The sequence below is a fragment of the Pipistrellus kuhlii genome, unplaced genomic scaffold (assembly GCF_014108245.1).
Source record: "Pipistrellus kuhlii isolate mPipKuh1 unplaced genomic scaffold, mPipKuh1.p scaffold_m20_p_1, whole genome shotgun sequence".
NCBI lineage: Eukaryota > Metazoa > Chordata > Mammalia > Chiroptera > Vespertilionidae > Pipistrellus > Pipistrellus kuhlii.
In genome coordinates this window covers 113634724-113648920 of record NW_023425404.1, presented here as the reverse complement: position 1 = coordinate 113648920, position 14197 = coordinate 113634724, and the positions used below count along the sequence as shown (strand labels likewise).

At 43.5% G+C, this 14197-nt stretch overlaps 1 protein-coding gene across 1 annotated transcript in view; it reads right to left on the bottom strand.

Annotated features, from left to right (window-relative positions):
* Positions 1-14197, bottom strand: part of KIAA1217 (KIAA1217 ortholog) — a 296834-nt gene that overhangs the window by 40230 nt on the left and 242407 nt on the right. Inside the window, 1 exon segment of the mRNA XM_045588070.1 lies at positions 5502-5551. Coding sequence (XP_045444026.1) covers positions 5502-5551 — 50 coding nt within the window.

Here is a 14197-nt window from a genome sequence, read left to right as displayed (position 1 = left end):
GCTTCTCCTTGCTTCCAGTCCAGGCCCCCTCTTAGACTCAACAGTGACTAAGGCAGACCACCTTAATAAAAGCAGGACCGACACTTTTTATTTACAAAGACAAAAAATTAGAAACATCTGCCTTTTCCAGATCCCATCTCTCTCCCTCCCTCCCTCTCTCTCTCTCTCTCTCTCTCTCTCTCTCTCTCTCTCTCTTAAAAAATATATATTTTATTGATTTTTCACAGAGAGGAAGAGAGAGATAGAGAATTAGAAACATCGATGAGAGAGAATCATCGATCAGCTGCCTCTTGCACAAGTTACATGCCCCTGACCAGAATTGAACCCGGGACCTTTCAGTCTGCAGGCCGACGCTCTATCCACTGAGCCAAACCGGTTTCGGCCAGATCCCATCTCTTGATCTGAAAACATTACAAGTGGATATTTTCTTCAGATACTCAAAGACTGAGTCATAAAGTCTAAGGAAAATGCTGACTCATACAAGACTAAGCTGAAGGCTACAGGAAAGAGGAATAAATGGTGAAAGGTTTCCTTAAGAGAACATCCAGTAACTTTTCCAATAATAGCAGCATGTCAGAATTAATAGCATGTCTGAAGAATTCTGTGATTCCCTCAGAATACTTCAAGATCAAGTATTCTGAGGGAATCACAATAAATAGGAAGTTTTCCTTTTAGAATCGGCCAAGTTACTTTATCATCACTCATCCCCTCCTTCTCTTTACATTCTAAGGGCACCGGGGCACCTCACCAACCTCCTGCATGGAGGAGAAGCCAGAATCTGTTAGAATTGAACGCTGATAACTGTTTAAAAATATCCTTCACAACAAAATTTCTTTGTGGAATCTATACTCATTTCAAAAATTTCTTCATCTGTAACTTCTTCACTAAATTCGGTTTCTAACTCCATCACTCACAGAAATGGCTCTTTATAAGGTGGGCAATGGTCGGCTGTTCACCCAATATACATCTCGTTGGTGTGATGCTGGGCTCTGTTAGCCACTTCTTTCCTTTTCAGTCAATTTGAACTCTCCTATCCCTTGTCTTCTTCCCTCTCCACTACTCCATCTTGGTCAATCTCCTTTCTAATGTCTTCCTTGGCCAACTTTAAAACGCCTGGCCTGTTCTGTCCGTGGCCTGTTTCTTCTCTCACTAGATGAGCTTCCCAGGGAGGTCACTTCCTCCACCACCACCTGCCAAGGTCCCTCACCTCTTTGTCTCCAGCAAAAAGTCTCTTCAGATCCGCGTAACAGTCCCTTCGTGTTGCTTCCAGACTTTTCATCTTCTCAGACCTCGTTTTGTTTCAGTAGGTCTGACCTTAACCAGTGGCACTATTATATACTCAGTTACTTAAATCAGAAACCTGGAAATCATCCTCAGTATCCACTTCCTAGTTGTGTGTCCTTGGCAGAGTAACTCAACCTCTCTCGCTCCGTTTCCTCATCTGGAAGATGTGCGTAAGGGTTATTGTGTGAGATAATGGAATTAACACATGTACTAAACTGCTTAGCCTGGTGTCTGACACAGAGGGATGCCCCACCGCAATCAGCTGTGATCGTGTCTCTGAGCAGAGTGGGCTGGAGAAGCCTCTGCTACCTCCCTGCTTCCCCTGGAGGAGCCCAGGGCCAGAGGCTGGGGTGACAGCAGTCGGCTGAGAGCTATAGGCAGGTGCCCTGAAATCCATGCATGGAGCTGGATTTGGCAGGTAGGGACCCCGAGTGACAAATTCCCCTTCAGATTGGTTTACAGGACTTGGGATCTGCTCTCCACATCCACACACAGGTGGTCACATTCTGCTTCGAACATGCACACATGCATAAGGAGAGTCATCGTGCAGTTTGTTCCTCAGAAACACAATCCTTTCTGTGCACGTCACCCTTTCCAAGCAATGGACTCACTTCCTTCTACCCAGTCAATGTTAGGTAATACACTACAGTGGAGTGCATCTCACTATGAAATTTATTATATGCAAATTTTATGCAAATTTAATGTGCCCTGTTGTGATAAAAAGAACCTGGGTTTGAGGGTTGGCCAGACTGGCTCTGATTTTTACTAACTGTGTGGCTAACATCTTTCTTACAGGGTTTTGTGTTAAATTATATAATACCCTGTATAAAATACAAAGTATACCTTTGAAATGGAAGGTTCCTTCTGTTCTTATACCCATAGAACCACATATTCCTAAAAGTAACAGGAAGTCTGAGATTTCCTTTTCCTTTACACTTGGACAAATGAACTCCTTAATGTGTATATAATTCCATGTACTTGTCTACAGAACAGGCATAATTCTTCTCTTACAGCTTACTTCCATGGGTTCTGGCAGAATTAATATATTTTGTGCACTGTACAGGCTGCTATGGCAACGGAAGCCCGGTGGACCACATCTAGCCCTGATACACTAGAATGAGAAAGACCAAACTCAGCAGAGACGCAGGGGAGCAAACACACATGCTTGTTGCTGGTGGCATTGCAAATTGGCTCGGCTTCTCAGAAGAGAAACTGGCAGCATGTTGCCAGAGAAACTCAATTGTTCCTCCCTTTGGACTTATGGATTCCACTTTGGGAAATACATCCCAAGGACATTACACCTGCTCCTTCCCCCTTGCTCCAAAAAAGACATTTACAACATTATTCAAAACAAGAAATGAAAAACCCATACATCCTTAAAGGGCCTGGGGCACCTTCACACAAAAATATGAGAAAAAAATGACAGGGGGTGGCCCATATGGATGTGTTACCTATGTGAGAGTGTGCAGTCTTCTTCCCTGGAAGATGGGGATAATGGGGCTGTGCCAGGAGTTAATGGGTTCTGGTGTGAAGAGCACCTAGAACAGTGCCTGGCACACCGGAAACACTCACTAAACGTCACTCATTATAATGGTGACGATGATGTCACCCGAAGTGAAAGGAATAAAAGCAGAGTACAAAGCAGCACGTACATGTTGGTTAGAACAATGATATCAGATACTAGTAATCATTTCTGGGCTAGAGCCCAGAGGGATGGAATGATTTAGTGTTATGTAGTTTCCTTTTGTCCCTCCCACTTTGAGATACAATTGACCTAGACCAGTGGTCAGCAAACTCATTGGTCAACAGAGCCAAATATGGACAGTACAATGACTGAAATTTCTTTTGAGAGACAAATTTTTAAAACTTAAACTTCTTCTAATGCCACTTCTTCAAAATAGACTCACCCAGGCCGTGGTATTTTGTGGAAGAGCCACACTCAAGGGGCGAAAGAGCAGAATGTGGCTCACAAGCCGCAGTTTGCCGACCACGGACCTAGACCATGGTGGAACTTGAAAGTGCAGAGCATGTTGCTTTGATGCACTTACATACTGTCATATGATCACTACTGTGGTGTTAGCTAAAACACCCATCATGTCACTAATTGCCATTTCCTTTTTGTGGTATGAACATTTAAGATCTATTCTCTTGGCAACTTTCAAGTATATAGTTCAGTACTTTTTTCTTTATTGAATTTATTGAGGTGACATTGGTTAATAAGATTATATAGATTTCAGGTGTACATTTCTATAATACATCACCTGTATGTTTGTCATCCCAAGTCTCCTTCCATCATGTATTCCCCTTATACCTTATTCTCCTTTTCCCACAATGCCTTTTCCCCTACTAATCACCATACTGCTGTCTGTGTTTATGAGTTGTTATTTTTTCTGCTTAATCCCTTCAAGGTTTTTCACCCAGCACCACGCCCACCCTCCACAGCTATCACTCTATATCTAAGAGTCTGTTTTGCATGTTAGTTTATCTTGTTCATTAGATTCCACATGTAAATGAAATCATGTGGCACTTGTCCTTCTCTGATGTATTATTATCTCTAATCACCATGCTGTGCATTAATTCCACAGAACTTGCTCATCTTCCAACTGAAAGTTTACTCTTTCTGACCAACACCCCCCCATTTCCCCATTTCCCAGTAACCACCATTCCACTCTCTCTTTCTATGAGTGCCATAGGTTCCTTTTCCCCTTGAGTTCATAATAGATAAAAAAAAAAGAAATGAGAGAACAAGTATCTCCAAAACAAACTGGCACTTGCTTTAAGACAAGTTTAGTGATCTCTGTGAAATAATTCTCTGGTGCACAGCCATTGATAAGTAAACCAGCAGGCCCCAGAGGCCCAGGAGGGCTCGAGGACCAGGCCTGCTGGCCGTGCAGCCGAACTGCCCGCACTTCGCTGGTGTGGCCCAAGACTAACAGAGGTCCAGCTGAAGGCCCGGATTCCGTCCATTCCACCACGCTGCACAACACTCTGTGGCTACCCCAAATTAGAGGTTTCACCCAACTTGCCACATGCTTCCTGTGTAATTCAGTGGCTGAACACGTCCTCTGGTAATGATTCTATTTCTAACCCAGTGGGAAGGTCGACATTATATTCTTTTTTTTCTTTTTTTTTTTTAAATATATATATTTTATTGATTTTGTACAGAGAGGAAGGGAGAGAGATAGAGACTTAGAAACATCGATGAGAGAGTGTCATCGATCAGCTGCCTCTTGCACACCCCCTACTGGGGATGTGCCCGCAACCAAGGTACATGCCCTTGACCGGAATCGAACCCAGGACCCTTCAGTCCCCAAGCCGACGCTCTATCCATTGAGCCAAACCGGTCTCGGCCGACCTTATATTCTTGACAGAGGTCTGCCTTGAGCCTGCAGGACAAGATGTACATCAAATATACCGGGATACTAGGGAATTCTAAGTGGAATTTAATTGGGGCCATTTGCCGGTGTGGGGGAGGTGGGGCAATGCTGGCATTTAAAAAGCAGGCCTTGGTCCAAGGACATCTTCCTCTCTCGCCTCAATCACTAGTGGCCCCTGTCAGCATTCACCCCTTTTCACCCATTACCATGCTGCGTCTGGGCTGAGGTCCTTCCCTAATGCACAGCCTTCCAATGGCTTTACTTGGCACTTAGATTACCATCTGAATTCCTGACCATGGCATCTGCACGGGTTTCTCCCTCATCCTGGACGGCTCTTCCCTTCCCCCTTCACTACCTAAGTCCTGTTCGTCTGCCAGGTCTCGTGTGTGTCACTTCCTCAGGGAAATGTCCTTGGTCTAGGCTAGAACTGCCAGTTAAACATTCATCCTTCACTTTTGCATAACACTCAATGCTTATATAATTATCTGTCCCATATCCATTTTCTCCACGGGATTAGGAATTCTAGGCAAGCAGCTGTGTCAGGATCATGCCCCCTGTCCTTACTCGGTAGTAGGCACATAAATATTTGTTGGATGTTTGGTCATATAAATGAATAAATGAGTGAATAGTGAATGAATGAATAAAGACTGAAGGGAAGAAGACCAAGGGCTTAGTCCGTCCCAAATTAATGATGAATCTGGAATTTTAGCATTAAGCAGAGAAGGTGAGATGGCGTGGACATTAGCCAGAAAGTCTCTGAAATCACATCAATGACTTCGGGAAGGTCACGAACTTCTGCGCCAAGCAGAGTGCACCTATGGCAGCTCCGAGGACACTCACCTGCACTATCTGTGAGGGTCTTAGTAGCTGATGTTTTCATCATCTTCTCGCTGAATAAAAGAAAAAGAGAGTCAGCTACACAGTTTCCAAAATGCCTTTTTTTTTTTTTTGCCCCCTCCATTCATTATTCTAAGCAATGAGCAGCAGGTAGTGATGGTATCAAGCAATGAGGGGACTTTAGCATCAGCACCACTATTGGCCGGATGGAAAAGGCTTCCCAGGTGTGCACTGACACTGCGGGCGGAGTACAGCGGGTGGGCACTCATGACTTTGAGAGGATGGCGGAGGTGGGGACGTGTGGACGGTGGTTGCAGACACTGCACAGTGGTCCAGGAAGCCACATGCACTGGGAAGCCCATTTACCCTTCTTGGGCCAAAGTGTTACCTTCGACCAAGAATTACCAGATGGAAAAAAACAAACAACAAACAAACCATGATTCAGAGAGATGTGACTATTTTCAGCCTTGAAATGATTACAAGAAAACGGATTTGAATGAGTGAATTATCTTAATGATTAAAGAGAAACAGATTGAATTATTTAATTGGTTTGTTTCTTCTTTTTACCTAGATGCATCTTTGCTATTACTTGTAAGGGGCCCTTTAAAAAGCGCAGACTGAACAAGGCCAGTTAAACTGGCAATCTGTCTCTCCATGGCTTGCATCCTCTCTCTGTAAAACAAGAGAATTGTTTGTTAAAAGCTTTATTGACTTTCAGACTGGTTCGTCTGGTGAATGATCACCCAGGGTCATAAAAGGTACCACCCAGTAGGCCAGTGAAGTGCACCTGCCTGGCTCGGAGAATGTGAAGGGCCTGCAAATCTCTGCTGAGCTTGAGTCGTGATGGGAGTTTAATACTAACCTCAAGACCTCACTGAAAAGATGCTGTGCAGACCTGCAGAGGCCTCCTGCAAAACTGGAAAGTGTCTCCCTCAGAAGTAACTCTGCTTGCGTGTAGTGTTTCCGAGCCTTTCTGCCCTGCTTCTGCCATTTTACTGCTGGTACCAGTAGTGTCCTACCTCAGCTATGCCCAGTGGCTCAGGCCTCTAAGCTGTGCTCCTCAGCTGGGGACTGATGACAAGTTTTGGCGCCAGTGATGGGGATGTGTGTTGTGTGTGAGGTAAAACTTGTTTTATCATCTGAGAGCACCAACAATGAATGCCTCTTAAAACCATGGAAATATGTGGCTGAAATCAATGTCTGACTCTGGGGTGAATGGTGCTCAATCTAATGAAACAGGAACTTTAACCTGTGTTAAAGGGCTTCTCCAGGATCAAGCAGAAAAACAAATATCTCTAACATAAATGAGTAACCCCAATTGTTTAATGTGCACAGATGCCGCACCTGCACAGGGCTCTCTAATGGTTCGTCACAATTCATTTGGCTCAAATTTTTGTACCTCAGACAATGTCAGTTTCACAGAGCTATTACCTTTATTTTCAGCACATTAAACAAACAACATCACCAGTGTCCTCCCTCTGCTGGCTAGGTGCAGAGGGCATCACATGACTGCAGGCAAATTCAGTGACATTTACTTGGGAGTTTAAAACATAAAGACAGGCAGCTTGAATAGTGGGGGCACCTTGCCAGCCATCGTGCCCCATGCACAGGTGTCCTAGTGTGAGCATGAGACAGAGAAGGAACCCACTCTTCACCATGGTGTAGGTGTCGCCAACCTCTCCATGCTTCCTGTGCTACAAACTGCATATTCACACAGTGTGGCTTTTACACAAAAGCCAACTATTTTATCAGGTACCCAATGGAAATTATGGTGTTCTGTTCTTGCCCTGAAAAACAATAACTGGTTACATTGGACTTATTGAGAGATGCTATATCTATATCTTAAACTTCATGACAATCAAGCAGACTCTTAAGGGTAATTTGGTCCATATACAACTTTTTGGCCTTGGATTTTGCCTTGGGAATATAAATAACCCTTACGAAACACCGAGTTTAATTTCACAATTACAAGCTTCTGACTTCAGAATTCCATGCATTTTTTTTTTTTTTTTTTAGTTTAAAATGAATGGTCTGTCACAATACTGAGTTTATTGGGTGAAAGTCACGCAGTCTAGGCAGTTCATGGTTGTAAACCCACTAAGGGAAAAGAAATGATTTAAGCATGAATAGTATGATCTCTTTGCTCTAGTCATGTGGGAAGGAGAAATCTCGAGCAGTGCAAGTGGGAATACATCTCCATCTCCATTCAGCGAGTTTCCAGGTGTTTCCAGGTGTGGCAGTGAATGCTAAACTCCTGAGCTGCAAAGCATTTACAGTCACACCTGTACTTCTGGTCTCCTCTCTGTCATAACACATGCATGTGCCAAAGAGGAAATGTAGGAAGAAACTACACTCAAGAAAGCAGGTTAGTAAATTCCTAATGGATATCGTATGTTCATCAGACGCAGGTCGCTATGGTATGTCAGAAATGGCTGGCTAGCGGCTGATCATGCTGCCTGCCTGTGGGAGACACAGACTCACATAAATGGGCTCCTAGGAAATGAGTGGCTTCCACCAGGACCAGCTGAGAAGCGGGTGAAAGTTGTCCAGGGCCCCCGTTCTTCCCATGGTAATGCTGTAAGTCAAACTCATGACCCTCAGAGTACAGGTACATTTAGAACCACCTTAAGATGTACTACTTTCCTGCTCTTACCCAATCCTAGGCAAATACAAAGCATTGCTTTCTTTTTCTTTTTTCTTTTAAAAGCAGCATGGCATTTTTATTTTATTTTTAAAAAATATTTTACTAATTTTTTACGGAGAGAAAAAGAGAGGGATAAAGTTAGAAACATTGATGAGAGAGGAACATCGATCAGCTGCCTCCTGCACACCCCCTACTGGGGATGTGCCCGCACGCAACCACCGTACATGCCATTGACCGGAATCAAATCTAGGACCATTGAGTCCACAGGCCGACGCTCTATCCACTGAGCCAAACCGGTTTCAGCAGCAGCATGACATTTTTAGGGTCTAGACAACTTTGGTGAGGGTGGCTTGAGGGGTTCCATGAAGCTGGAGCGTGGGACAGGAAGGCATGATCACAGCATAACTACAGACAGAGGACAGTGCTACTAAGAACTCTAACAAGCAGGTAGGTCTATGTCCGTAGAGAATAAGTGAGGATCTGATAAGAGGGAAATGGCAGAAGAAGAGATTCAACATGGCTCTAGGCACAGCCCTGATTAGGGCTAAATCACTGTTCTTTCTGAACCCTCACTGGCCAACAGGTTTCATGACCTTGTCTAAGAAAGGTTAGCAAAACATTAAAAACCAAAACAGCCCTGACTGGTTTGGCTCAGTGGCTAGAGCGTCGGCCTGTGGACTGAAGGGTCCCAGGCTCGATTCCGGTCAAGGAGATGTACCTTGGTTGTGGGCACATCCCCAGTAGGGTGTGTGCAGGAGGCAGCTGATAGATGTTTCCCTCTCATTGATGTTTCTAACTATCCCTCTTCCTCTTCTCTGTAAACAGTCAGTAAAATATATTTTTTAAAAACACCAAAACACACACACACACACACACACACACACAAATCAAAACAAAGAACCTGGATCTTTCCAGACTCAGGGCATTGATCTGCAACTAATCCATCACAGTGGTTGGAACCGCACAATGCTACAGCACAAGCTGGGTCATTTCCACACGAGCGTCCATAGGGTGACATTTCCTCAGCTCAGTGAGTACTTGGCTTTTTGCTGTGCATCTCCAGAAATCGGTTTTAGGGTGCAGAGAAAGGCAATCCACAAATCCACACTCCTCTTCTTACTCCCCAGGGATCATGTCCACATAGTTACAGAGCTTCCTGGGGTCAGAGTCTGGATGCTTTGAAGCAGGCGTCTTCAAACTGCGGCCCACGGGCCACATGCAGCCCGCAGAGGAGTCTGATCTGGCCCGCCAGGTTTTTTGGGCAATGAGCGCAGCCGAGGCGTTACAGTAGGAATTAGTAGTTCATATAGTCCGGCCCTCCAGCTCTCTGAGGGACCGTGATCTGGCCCCCACTTTAAAAAGTTTGAGGACCCCTGCTTTGAAGGAAAGGCCCTAGATTCAGGCCAGGTATCACACCCTTGGCTCTCCTTTCTGTATCTGTGAGGACCTCCGGGCTATGTCACTAGCTGGGCCCCAGAAGGAAGACAGGGTCTTTCAGGGCCTCCCGAGTTTAAAACACTTGAGCTGACACCTGAGGGAGCAATTCTCTCCCACTGACCAGGAAAAGCGGGTCCCACACGTGGCTGAGGCGCTGAATGCACATGCACTGTCTTGGCCAAAACCACGTTATAAAAGTACAATTTTTCGACACATGGAAATAAGAAAACTTTCCCTCTCCTATTTAATCATCAAAGTGTTTCTGGTTTCAGGATTCATTTGAGGGAGATTATCTGATTTATAAATTCATAAATAAGATTGTCTTTCCATTTCATGGTTGGTAATCAGGAAATAATTTTATGGTTTAACTCAATTACAGCAACTGGAAACTTAGGCAGCCTTTGCCCATGATGAAATGTTATGAAGTACGTTTTAATGTGAAACAAGGGGAAAAAAAAAGTGAAGTGCAGTGGAAGAAGAGAAATTATATATGACCCTCTCATTTTATTGCAGTGACAATTTTGTATAATAATCATCAAAATATTAAAGATGCTAAAGCTAATTCTTGCCAATATCACTTGGTTTAAGGTATTACAGGTTTGGTATAATTACTGTTGAAAGGATGGTTTAAAAGTGATTTCATAAACCATTTTCTATCATTCCATAAACCATATTTATGGGATTAGTATATATGGCTAACTAGTCATTTAGCACAGTAAGTCAGCTTGGGTGAATGAATCTTTTCAGGGCCCAAGCATATATTAATAAAAACTCAAGTCCAAGTCCAGGGAAAGTGCTGATCCCAGGACTGAAATTCCTGCTTCAAAAATGGGTTTTCCTGCAAGCACCAATCTGTCTGTGAAGACAGCAAAGCCTAGACTGCTCACAGTCTGCTCTCTGTCTTCAGAGTAGAGGGACGAAAAAATGTGCATTTGAGGGAATACTTTTAGCCAGTAACTCCATTTATACAATGTTTGTGGTCCAAGTTTTCACCTCTAACATTTTTGACCAGGGACTTGCCTTTGTCCTGAGGCCTCATTAAGCCTGAGTTAAATCTTTATCATTGCCTATCTAAGTAAATGAATGGCTATTAAAAAAACAAGTCAAGGCTGTAACAAGTCTGAGACTGGTAATTCCTCTGTAATGAAGCCCTTAGGCTATGTTTTTAAAGATCCTAAACAAATGCTGGAGATCTAGCTGAAACCAGCCAACTTTTTGGAGCTGGTAGGACTGCTTTGTCCTCCAGTCAGAGACATTCTCCTCCCTCCTCAACCAGTTAGGAAGGTTGAAACAGAGTGGTGCAGGATAGCCAGTAACAATGACTGTAACCAGGGTAGGCATTCTGAGAGTACTTTCTAGCTGGTCCATCAATTCACGTCTAGTACTATTATAATACTGTCTGATTTGTTTTTTGCTCCAGCTCATTCCCTGTCATCTCTCTACCCCCAGAAAGGGACAAATGGCCAATGAGTCCTCAACAAATGTTTTTGAGCACTTACATTGTACTACATGCCACAGTGCAAGCTGCTGTGGACACAGCAGTGATAGAGTACCATCATTAAGCAGTACCTTCCTTTCACAAGTCACTCTTTTTTTTTTTCTTTTTCTTTTTTTCCTGGGAGAAATCTCATGAATTAAAGCCCAGTGCCAAAGGCATTTCCCAGAACTGAACAATGAACAGGCTTCAAGTTGTTTGTTCATGCCCCGACTCTCTGGTATGAGGGGAAAAAACCAAAGTAATTGAAGACACTATTTCCAGATGAGTTCAACAAAACACTGGAATTCAAGTGATCTGAACTTGTGATACAGCTTCAAAGAGGACCCTGAGCAGCCAGCTTTCTATTTTTGCCCCTACTTTAACATATTAGTGAAAGAACTATATACCAAACATATTCTTCCAAAAACTTCCAACAAATGTTAACTTCTCATTCAAACATCCAGATTTATTGAAGCGATACTGATGGAGTTGATAGTGACTACAATGGGGCTACAATGTTTTGTGTGCATTAATATAGTTCCCCTACCTCTGCACACCCTTAAAGATAACAACCATATCTTGCACTTTTCTTGCATGTACAAACATTAGAGGAGGACTGAATACACAAAGGGTCATTAAAAAATACTACTTATAACCCTGACCTTGTCTGTTCCCCTGCCCACTGCTCAGAGAGAAGAAAGGAGTTCTGTTCCCTATTGCCACTTTATCCCCTGTCTGAATTACTCATCTGTACCTTCTAGTGCCATTTGTGACCAAGGCTACGATCATCCGCACCCTCAGATTCCCAATCACTATGTATGGAAGTAGAAGTTGGACAGTGAAGAAGACTGATGGAAAAATACTGATTAATTTGAAGCACAGAATTGGAGGAGAGCGCAACAGGTACCCAGAACCATTGGAACGGTGAACAAGTGGGTCCTACAGCAAATTAAGTCTGAAACATCATGAGGCAAAAATGACAAAACTGAAGCTACCCTACTTGGGCATATCATGAGAGGGCAAGGTGTTTTTTGTTTGTTTGTTTGTTTGTTTGTTTGTTTTTAAAGACAATAATGCTGTGAAACATAAAAGTCAGCAGGAATAGGAAAACCAAACATGAGATGGATTGATTCCCTACCAGAAGCTATAGGCATGCATCTCCAGGAGCTGAGCAGGGCTGCTGAGGACAAGGCACTGCAGACATTACTCATTCATAGAGTCTCCAGGAGTGGGACCTGACTCACTGGCATGTAACACACACAAGTTGCCTACCTAATCTAGAAAAGTCCCTCACATCCTTGGATGACTTCAACGGGAAAGATGTCCTCCTGTCTGCCACACTGTAGCCCATCATCCTTTGTAGCTTCAATATCCATGCTGATAACCCTTTCAAAAGTTTGGTATTATAGATCCTCCAACTCTTCTTCACAGATATTCTCTGAGCTTAAGTTATTAGTTGCTAAGTTTTTCTGTCCAGATCAGAAACTCTGAAATCCTCCCTAAGTGTAGCAATCTTTATTTGTCTTCGATTCCCTCAGTCACACAGATCAGCTCTTTACTTGCATCCTTACCTCCTTCATCCTCAGCCATTAAGACTATCTGGAAATTCATTTTAATTTCCCTGCTCCTCACCCTGATGGTCCACACACACTCTCTCCACTGTCCTGATCCGATTCTCTGTGGCTGGCCTCTCTCTTAGCCTTGCAGTTACTATGCTGGCTGACTTTGAAATAAATGAGAGGAAAGGACCCCTTTATGGCCCTTTGTTTCTTCCCATCACTTCCTCTTGGTGATACTTCAAGGAGACAGAATGTGGAATCCTTGTCAGGCAACCTGGTTTCCCTCAAGTCAGGAAAGACAATGACCAAAGCAAAGGTGTTCATCTGGGATGCTCTGCATTTTACTTATGGCCCATGAAGCTACACACTGAATGACAACTGTAGAGAAATAAGCAAAAAAATGGAGCCCCATTTATGAGGATCTGGGGAGAAAAAGCTACCCAATATATCTAATCTTCATAAATTTACCAAGGCATTGAGAGAATGAGAGTTTATAATGAGATGTGAAAAGAAATGCTGTGGAGATGACAGTATTCCCTCTGATAAATAGTTTTTCACATATTACTACTGCTGCTGTTTACCCAGAATGCCTTAGTGATGATGTTTAATTATCAATAACTCAATTCAACAATTGCTTTGAGTATGAGCACTGTGATCGCCCTGGGAGTAAATGCTGCCAGAATCTTTCTTCTTGACCTCAAGCTTCAGATGCCCAGCTCGGTGGCTACTGGGATTTAGCCAGATTTAGCCAGAAGAAAGGAGAAGAGAGTAGAACAGAGTGTTCTACATAAGAAGAGTTCCAGACATAAGCAGAAGCATTGGATTAATAAAAATTGACAGGAGCAAAAACAATGGACTAGGTCTTAGGGGCAAGGTAGGGGGGGCTGTGTAGCATGGAGGCCATTGAGGCAGATCAGGTGACGATGGTAGTGACTTGGACCAGAGTGCTGAAGTAAGGTAGAGAGCAATGGCTGGAGGCAGGGAATCTTTGGATATAGAACTATGTCTGGCTGCCCAAATGTGGAGTGTGAGAGACAGTAATCAAGATGACACCAAGGCTTTCGGCCTATGTAACAGATGAGGTTGTTCGGCCTATGTAATAGATGAAGTTGTCATATATGAGATGGGAAAATAGGCATTCATTCATTTTTGGACATGCTGAGTTTGACCTGACCACCAGACATCCAAGGGGAGATAAAAATCTCCACTCATAAATCACTCAATATCTCTGAGTCTAAGTTTCCTCAACTGTCAGCCTAGGGTAACAACTGCCTTCCCTGTCCCACAGGGCTGTCATTCTACTACAATGAAGGTGAGCAAGAAAAATGTATGAGAAAGCACTTTATAACTTGCAATATGTTATGGATGTGGAAGGCTTCTTTTGTCACTTCAATTTCACTCATTCAACAGGTATTTTTCTGGTATGGACTGTGTGCCAGGTACAGCGGCAGATGCTTGGGCTAAAGCTGTGAATAAAGCAACGGGCTTCTTACCCTCCAGAACTTACATTTTAGGGGTGAGGGTAATGGAACAACAAACCAAGTAGAGCAAAATGTGTGTGTGTGTGTGTGTGCATGTAAAT